This window comes from Leopardus geoffroyi, chromosome B3, assembly GCF_018350155.1.
Source record: "Leopardus geoffroyi isolate Oge1 chromosome B3, O.geoffroyi_Oge1_pat1.0, whole genome shotgun sequence".
In the NCBI taxonomy this organism is placed as follows: domain Eukaryota; kingdom Metazoa; phylum Chordata; class Mammalia; order Carnivora; family Felidae; genus Leopardus; species Leopardus geoffroyi.
In genome coordinates this window covers 64571461-64581398 of record NC_059337.1, presented here as the reverse complement: position 1 = coordinate 64581398, position 9938 = coordinate 64571461, and the positions used below count along the sequence as shown (strand labels likewise).

General features: G+C 40.9%; 1 protein-coding gene across 1 annotated transcript in view; it reads left to right on the top strand.

Moving 5' to 3' along the window:
* Positions 1-2746: 2746 nt before the first annotated feature.
* The window catches only part of FAM98B (family with sequence similarity 98 member B), a 36941-nt gene continuing 29749 nt past the window's right edge, over positions 2747-9938 (top strand). The window contains exon 1 of the mRNA XM_045450076.1: positions 2747-2901. Coding sequence (XP_045306032.1) covers positions 2831-2901 — 71 coding nt within the window. The 5' untranslated portion in view covers positions 2747-2830. The remainder of the gene's footprint in view (positions 2902-9938) is intronic.

The following is a 9938-nucleotide window of genomic DNA, read 5'->3' as shown; positions in this document are numbered from 1 at the left end:
GTTTGTATGATGCTCAATAGAAGCTCTGACTTTCTACACATACAGTCTAGGAGGGCCCACGCATTCTTGGCAACTAGTAAGGTAGAGGTAGTTTCCTTGGTCCAGAAGATAAGTTTGAATACAGAATATTTTTTTCTGAATATATCAGTCTGTATTGAGATCAGTGAGATAGGTTCCTGGGTTGATGCAAAAAAAGTAGTTTTTGCTGTAGAGCCTCCAGTGGTTCAGTGTTGGAATTCATAAACTCCTCTTTGCCTTTGGATGGTACAAGAAGGGCCAACTTAATGGGCATGTGACCTGTGCAGTTGCACCAAACCTGCCCTTACCAGAGTTCTACTCTGGGTTTAATGCTCTGCTTTTGATATCTTGAGATTCTTTTTTTTTTTTTTTTAATTTTAAAAAAAATTTTAATATTTATTTTTGAGAGAGAGACAGAGACAGAGACAGAGAGAGAGAGAGGGAGCAGAGGAGGGGCAGAGAGGGAGGGAGACACGGCCTCTGAAGCAGGCTCCAGGCTCCGAGCTGTCAACACAGAGCCTGATGTGGGGTCGAACTTAGAAACTGTGAGACCATGACCTGAGCTGACTGAGCCACCGACTGAGCCACCAGGTACCCTGCTATCTGAGTGCACAACATTATATAATCAGTCCTGAGTTCAAGGACTAGCATTTCCTCTCTCTAATCAAACCAATCAGTAGTTGTCTAATCATGTCCCTAAACTACTGATGTCATTAGCATAAAACTAAACTGAATGAAATTTAGGAATTTCCAGAAGTTAATAGTTTCTGATAGGTGATATTTGGGCCAGAAATTATAGAATATTCACAGCATCAAATAACAATGTGTCTCTGAATACTGTGGTTCTGTTCTATTATGATCCATTCCATTCATTCCACAAATAGTTACTGAACACTCTCTAGAAAGGAGGACACTGTTCAACAGAGAAACTGATCAGAAGCCAGTGTAGGAATTTGTCTGAAGTGTTCTTCCTCAGTGATTTTAATTAGTAGCTTGATTTCTTTAATAGACATGGAACTATTCGTATTTAAGTTCTTCCTTATATTATTTTTTTAATTGTTTCTCAAAGAATGTATCAGTTTCATCTAAATTTTCAAATTTGTCTGCATAAAGTTGTTCCTGAAATCTTATTAACTGTCTATTGTCTGATGAATAGTAAGGATGTCCCCTTTTTCATTTTGGATATTGGTTATTTGTGTCATCATCTTTTATTTTCTTGATCAACTTGGCTAAAGATTTGTCAGTATTATTGGTTTTTACAAAAAAGATGCAAATTTGGCTTAATTTTCCCTATTTTCTCCCATTTTGATGATGTCTGTCATTGATGTCTCTTATCTTTATTATTTCTTTTTGTTTTTGAAGATTTAATTTCCTTTGTTTTTCAGCTTCTTGAGATTCACACTTAGATAATTAATTTTTAATCTTTTTTCATTAATAATATTTACAGGTAATGTGATCTAAGAATGAGTCTAGACTCTCTTCTTGCATCCTCCGTTTTACTTTTTCCATATATCTGTCACATCTTTTTTCTTGTATTTTTAATCTTTTTTCAGTGCCTCACTTTAAAGAAAAAATAGCAGAACATTCAAGATCAACATTAATAAAGAACAGTTACCTCATTTCTATATGACATCAATAGCCACTTTTTTTGGCCAAGATTACTGAAAACAGTACTTTGTATGACTCTGCAACTTTTTGAGGGAGGCAATAACTCCTCAGAATATACATTCTCTCTCTCTGATTTAGAGATGAATTCCAATGCATTCAACTGCAAGTAATTTTATATTTAAGCCTGGGATATATGGTAGATCAGTCATTATTGAAATTGATTCAAATATATGGTTAAGTGACCGTCAGAGAGTTTTACAATTTTATGGGTAAGCTTTTTATCTGTAGCAATAACAGAGAGGTAAGAGCATTACTCTTAGTGGACTGGGGCAAGCGACGCTATGCAAGGCAGCGACATTACCTCACAAGGGCCAATAGTTAATGTGTCTCGCACAACTTTCCATAGTCCCGCTGGATATTCGTGTAGGTGATATAACTGTTAATAATGATTTTACCCTATATCCGACTCTATTTTACATATGAACCCTAAAATGTTTTTTGCGTGGTTTACATAGAGACTGAATTCTCCATGAATAGTACATAGAAGGAATAGTGTTTTGTTTTTTTGGGACTTTATGGAGAGTTAGTCACAATTTTAGAAGATCACATCATCTACCCTACTTTGCCTTTGGTATTTTTGTTTCTTACACAACACATGCTCCGTATGTGTGTTTAAGAGGTTTCTACAGATAGAAACAAGCACCCTATTACTTCGTTGACCTACCTTTCACAGTGTATCAATATTGTCATACATTACTTTCCCTTTATTTCTTCTTCAAAGTCGGAGCATTGCCGTGCATACTGATTTAAATATAGGTGTAGATACGTAATATTATATACCAGTTTTACTCCAGATAATGATTTCATTTCAGGACTTTTGTTACTAAAAGGTCCGGAGTCTGATAGGTTGAGAACAACTTGGGTAGAATCACGATATTTCCTAAGATTGATGTCAACACAGAAAAGAGCCAGCACAAAGAAATCTTTTTATTATTATAATTTATCGTAATTAAAAAAACTTCGCACTGTTACGTAAAGCGGTTTCAGGCACAGAGCTCCGATTGCCTCCGGCCGGAACGGTTACGCCCCCACTCAGCGGCGCTCCTAAGCAGTCCTGGCGGAGACTCCATCCGGAACTTTGGCGCCGTGACGCAGGTTTCCGGCGGGCTTCTTAGAGCGCCGAACAGCGTTGGGCCCAAGGACCATGAGAGGGCCGGAGTCGGGTCCCGAACCTACGATGGAAGGGGACGTGTTGGACACCCTGGAGGCGCTGGGGTGAGTATTCCCAGGGACGCCCTCCCCTGAAAACGTAAAGCTCTCCCTCCGTTTGGCCGCTGGGGTCTCTTCCCCGTGGGCCTCTGCTGGGCGCGGGCAGCTGGGTGGAGGCCTTCCCAGCCGCGCTCCCGCCGGCGCCGACGGAGTTAAGAGGGAGGCGGGAGAGAAATCCGTTTGAGGGGTGGAGCGGGGCCGGCGAGCTGGGGCGCGTAGCCCCCTCTTCCAAACTCTTGGCCCCGAAACTCCGCAGCCGGGCCCCGCGGCGTTGGCGCGGAGCAGCCAGGTTAGCGCCAGCCTCGCCGTGGAGCGTGTCCCTGCGGCTGGTATTTTTGTTGACGTAGTGGTCGCGCCCCGGGGCGATGGGTGCTGGAACCCCAACTGCGGCTGGGGACTGTTGTCCCTGCGATGTACAACCTGTGGCTTAATTAGGGTTCGGGAGCGAATCTCCTGCTTCCTTGACCGGAGAAAGTGTCTTTAAGTTGGTGTGGCTCCATTCATTCTACCGTTTCATCCGTTCGTTTTACATACGGCCGTGGTGTTAATACGTATTAATTAACGCATGTTTATGTGCTAAGGCAGTAGGAAAAAGACTGTTTTCAGATTACTAGTAGCTCACATAGTTGGGGCTACAAAGAGTTTACTGGAATTTACAATGCAGGATGCTAAGTGCCATGAGAACTCCTAGAATGTTAATGCTTTGAAGCACGGGGATCATGAGGTGCAAAGTCTCCCTCAGCCTCATCCTGTTTTTACTCCCAGCTGTTGTCCGTATCCCAAACTACCTTGTCCCGTGTATTTATCCTCTCTCGCAGTGCCCCCACCTCCTCCCGCTCCAGGAAGTCAGGCGCCTTACCTGCCTTGTTCCCAGCAACGTCCTACAGTGGCGCCCTGTACAATAAATTATGGTTCGATGAATGGGTAAATGAAAAAAAGTTCAAGGAAGAGAATGCACAGAGATAGAGATAAGGCCAGATAGTTGGGAGTCAAAAAATACTCCTTACTTAAATTCAGAGATTGGAACCATCTGCGCAGTTGTTTGCCCTGCCACGTGCTGGAGTTTCTTGAATGGGATAGGCTGTGTCTTTGCAGTTCTATTGTGAAGCTTGAAACCCCCACCCACTTTATTATTATTATTATTTTTTTTTTCTAAAACTGCACTTGCTCTTCTGTCAGTCGCTTCATTTGGACCCCAATAATACCTACTTGACAGTGTTACAGAGCCTTGCACTTCGTAGATCGGAATAAATGTTTGTCAAATGAAAGAACTGAGTCAGATTATTTAAGGGGTATTTTTACTCTGTGAAATCTCTTGGAAATTTTCACTTAATTTGGTTACAGAAGTAGCCAAAACAAGAAGTTAAAATACTTACTAGAAGTGTGTAGGCCCCAAATAGTTTGAGATCCTGAGTACTCCAGATAAAAATAGTATGATTATGTAAATAGTTTATGAAAAAGAGAAAGTCAGTGCTTTTTTTCTCTTCCTTCATTCCTTTAATTGTGCCTATTATAGGTGTTTTGAAAAATGAAGTTTGCTATAACCTTGACTTTTATCAAGGAAAACTAGTTTCAGATTATTCAGTATGGAAAATAAAACAGTTTACGTATGTTAGAACTGATTTTTCCTGGAATATGTGAGGAAATGATTTTGAAGTTTGAGTTTTCTTACAATGATAATGAAATACAGAAAGCAGTTTTTACTTAAAATGTGTTGTAATTGAGCACTAGGTTTTAAAATATCCGTGTAGTTTGTGAATAATGCATTTTCTGTTGTGATTAAAACACTGAGGGTATCAGTGAAAGTACTTTATCAAGGAAAATTAGAAATTAAAGGGAGGAATTAAAAGGGAAAATCTATGTGAAAGAACAGTTCGGTGATATGCTGAAAACTGGGTAGGAATAACTATTTCCTCATGAGTTCAAGCTCATGATTTCAGAGTTCTTTTTTAGTTTTGACAATCTGATTTTGTAGAGTAGATCTCAGCCCTGGTTGTACATCAGAATCATGTATGGAGCTTGTGAAATAAAATGTCCCAGGCTGTTATGTACCAGACTGACTGGATCATGATCTTCCAGGGTGCATACAGGCATGCATATTTTGAAAAAGCTTCACAGCTTATTTGAGAATCACCATTATGGAAGGGGGTTTATTTCAAATATTTACTGATCACTACTCTGTGTTGCACCTTGTTCTGAGAAGTCGGTGGTGAGCAAAATAGAATTGAGCCCTGTCCGGATGGACAGTCCAGTGGAGAAACAGACGTGATCACACAAACATGATAAACTGTATTAAATGCTTTAAAGGAAAAAAAGGGTGGCATAACATGACAGGAGGACCTATGTAAGGGCAGGACAGGAGCAGGACAGGAGTAAGCTAGGTGAAGTTGGGTGGGAAAGGAGAACAAGGGTGTCCTTAAAGCGAGAACAAAATAATGGAAGACCCTGAAGTGGAAAGAAGCTTGCTGTATTGTTTGGAGGGCAGAGAGCAAGGGCCAAGATAGTGGAAAATTGGATTGAAGAGTTAGGTGAGGACCAAGGCATGCAACACTTTTTAGGCTGTGTTCTGCATTTTGTTCTTTGTCGTAGCAGCAGTGGGGCATGATTGAAGGATTTTAAATAAAAAGGGGAGAGAACAGATGTCCAGTTTCAAGAGTTACCTTAGTAAGGTGGAGAATGGATGGGAGAATTTAGTTAATAGTCAAGACAAGAAGTGATGGGTGCTTTGTGGAAGTGGATATGGAAAGAAGTGCACTGCAGAACTTAGTGGTTGCTTGGAGCTGAAGAACATGATGGTATCAATGACTCATTTCTTCAGTAAGTATTTACTGAACCAAAATGAAAGGATGCACCTTGGAATCTAAATTGGATAGGGAAGAAAATGAAGACAGCAGAGATTATGGAGGTACCAATGGAATCGAGGTAGAGATGAGATCCAAGAATAGTTGTCAGTGAGTGGTCAAAAGGGCAAGCCCAAGGATAGGTAGTAGGTTGTGGTTGAATTAATGATTTTGCAGGTGGAGTAGTTCCCAGTGATGGTAAGGTCTAAGGGGTGGCTCACTGACATGAAGTGGCAAAGGTCGGAAAAGAGAAAGTTCAGGAATTAGAGCTGAGGTTATTGTATAGGGTATACATACAGATCAATGGCAGAAATAGGGATGGAGAGGAAAACTGAGAGCAGGGAATTTTGGAGAGTGTCCAAACAATAGGTGAAAACCACAAGAGAAAGAGGGTGGCAAATCTGACTGGCCTGAACCTAGAGAGACCAGGAATATTTATAAGATGATGGGGAAGCAGTGATATGGATGCTGTTTGGGGAAGCAAAAAGGACAGAAACCTTACCATCTGCTCCTGAAGAACTTCAGAGAGTAAAATCACCAAAGCTAGAGGTGGCAGGGATAATCTTTCTGAGAAGAGAGGGACAATCTAGGAGAGTTGTTGTTCATGGATGAAACCTAGTGTAAGAGTCTGGGATGCAGAAAGTGGAGAGCTGGATTAGAGGCAAGCCAGTAGGGTGTGTAAATGATAGGGGGAAGGAAAGGGTCTCATACTGTGTATGTTGGCTGATGGAAAAGAGAAAGTAAATTAGGCAGTGGCTGTGTATTTGTGGAGGTTTGCCAGTGGCCTTAATGGACTTGAAGATTTGGATCACCCAGATTGAAGCAGGGCCAGACCAGCAACTGTGGGGAAGTCTAGGCTTAGGGGAGGTGTCCCCAGTGTTTGGAATAATAGCACTTTCTTAATTACATAAAAATACATAGAACAAACTAAGAGCATATAATAATCCCTATCTTATAGGATACTGTGGCAATTAAATGAGGTAATTAAATTAAATACATAAAGCACACAGCACTGGCCTACCATAAGAGCAGTTTGTGGTATTACTACTAAAACTGTGATTATTATTAGATAGTCAGTTTGGTTAAATGCACTTTTTCTTGTTTTTATTTTTTACCTCATGTGATGAGCTGAGGCATTGAGATTTGTGGGTTTTTTTCTCTTCTAAATTATTTTTGATGATTTAAAAAGTTTTAATTGAATTTTATAAGTGGCATATCAGCTAAAAATAATTTACCACCAATGATATGAATTAATTAAATTTATTTAAGAGTTTATGATTATTTCTTTTCTTTTTTTAAATTTTTTTTTTCAACGTTTTATTTATTTTTGGGACAGAGAGAGACACAGCATGAACGGGGGAGGGGCAGAGAGAGAGGGAGACACAGAATCGGAAACAGGCTCCAGGCTCTGAGCCATCAGCCCAGAGCCCGACGCGGGGCTCGAACTCACGGACCGTGAGATCGTGACCTGGCTGAAGTCGGACGCTTAACCGACTGTGCCACCCAGGTGCCCCTATGATTATTTCTTTACTGCAGAAGTGAAAGCAGGTAGGGGGAAAGAAGATGTTTACTATTCAATCTCACTAAGAGGCACTGTAAGATCTGGAGGAAAGGTAACATAGGAGGAACCAGTCTTGCCTATAGGAACAGAGGCAGTGGTCTAGTCCTAGCTCTGCCTTTACTTGGCTGCATCACCTGGCCAGGTTATTTGCTTAGTTTCCTTATTAGTATAGACAGAAGTGTGACTTCATGTGGAGTGTGTGGGTTCAAATCTGGATTTAAATCCTAGAGTCATCACCTAGTTTCTTCTGATCCTATAGAATTGAGATAATGCTGTCTCCAAAGCATTGCTGTAAAGGCTAAATGATTTATGAATAAATATAATTATCAGTATCTGTACCGTATATCTATCTATGTTTGCCCATTACTGTGCCTAGCCTGCTACTTAAGGCAGGTACCTTAACCTCATTAGGCCTTAATTTTTTAATTTTTATTTGGGGTGGGGAGGGGCAGAGAGAAGAGAGAGAGAGTCCTGAGCAGACTCTGTGCACAATGTGGAACCTGATGCAGGGCTTGATCCCATGGCCCTGAGATCTTGACCTGAGCCGAAATCAAGAGTGAGATGCCCAACCGACTGAGCCACCCAGGTGTCCAAAGCCTTAATTTTTTACCTGCGAATTGGGGATTTGAAAATACCTTCATGAGCTCTGACCAGAGAATTCAGAGAAAAAGATGCACAAATGGCCTTTAAACATATGAAAAGATGTACAGCCTTGCTTTTAAGAGAAATGTAAATTAAAACTATATTGAGATACCAGATGGTGAAAAATCTGAATGTTTGACAACTTTGGTGAGTTGTGTGGGAATGGGTACTCTTACACCTTGATGGTACAGCCCCTGTAGAGGAATATTTAATAATATCTAGCAAAGTTAGATATCCATTTACCCTTTGACCCAACAGTCTGACCTCTAGAAATCTATCGCAGGTAAAAACTGACAAAAATTTGCTAAATTTTTCTTCTCTGTCTCTTTTTTTTTTAATGTTTATTTTTGAGAGAGAGAGAGAGAGCTAGAGAGCCAGTGCAAGTGGGGGAGAGGCAGACAGAGCAGGACACAGGATTCTTTTTTTTTTTTTCAATGTTTGTTTATTTTTGGGGGGACAGAGAGTGACAGAGCATGAACGGGGGAGGGGCAGAGAGAGAGGGAGACACAGAATCGGAAACAGGCTCCAGGCTCCGAGCCATCAGCCCAGAGCCTGACGCGGGGCTCGAACTCACGGACCGCGAGATCGTGACCTGGCTGAAGTCGGACGCCCAACCGACTGCGCCACCCAGGCGCCCCAGGACACAGGATTCTAAGTGGGCTCTGCGCATTAACAGCAATGAGCCCTATGTGAGGCTTGAACTCATGAACTGTGAAATCATGACCTGAGCTGAAGTCAGATGTTCAACCGACTAAGCCACCCAGATGCACCCCAAATTTTTTCTGATAGCACAATACTACAAATAACCCAAATGTCCTTAACTGGGGGCCTAGTACTCCCGACAGTGGAGTACTATATAACTGTAAAATAATTGGGTAGTGTCTCTGCTGATCTCCAGTACAGTTGACCCTTTAACAACATGGATTTGAACTGTATGGGTCCACGTGTACATGGACTTTTTTCAAAAAAATATATGTATAATACTGTAAAACTCCTATGATTTTTTTTTAGCTTTATTGTAAGAATATGTATGTAATACATAATAACATACCAAGTACGTGTTAGTTGGCTTTTTATATTATTAGTAAAGCTTCCAGTTAGCAGTAGGCTATTAGTAGTTATGTTTTTCAGGAGTCCAAAGTTATATGCAGGGTTAGGATTGGCACCCCTAACCCCTTGTTTTCGGGTCTGCTATATATGTAAATGTATGTGTATGAGTGTGTATGTGTTTAAAGCAAGGAATAGGACAGTGTGTAGTAGACTGCCTTTACCTAAAAAAGTATGCATACGTTTATATTTTAAAACATTATGGAATGAACACCCCTAATAAACATGCACGGGAAGGAAGGAACAGAGTAGAGGGAACAAGATTAAGATTGCAAGCTAAGTTTGTTGAATATTCCTGGTTTTGTAAATTAGACTTTGAAATAATGTACATGTTTTACATAATTATAAAGCAAAATTAAATAAAATGAAATCAAAGCAAGAAAAATTGCTGAAAATTGAAAGCAAAATGAAACAAATGTTTACCAGTATATGGAGTAGGTGGTTTCATCCCATGGAAAGGGATTGTTTTTTCCTACATCCTTACTGGAATATATTCTTTTTCTTTTTTAAGCTTATTTATTTATTTTTAATTTTTTTATTTATTATTTTTGAGAGAGTGAGCAGGGAAGGAGCAGAGAGAGATTGAGAGAGAGAGAGAGAGAGAGAGAGAGAGAGAATCCGAAGCTGGCTCTGTGCAGAGAGCCTGATGGGGGCTGCAACTCATGAACCATGAGGTCATGACCTGAGCCAAAGCCAGCCGCTTAACTGACTGAGCCACCCAAGTGCCCTTAGTTTATTTATTTATTTTGAGGTGGACAGAGAGAGAGCATGCGTGAGTGTGAGAGGGGGAGAGAGAGAATCCCAAGCAGACTCTGTACCAGCAGCACTGAGCCTGATGTGGGGCTTGAACTCACTGAGATCACGACCTGAGCCAGAACCAAGAGTTGGACGCT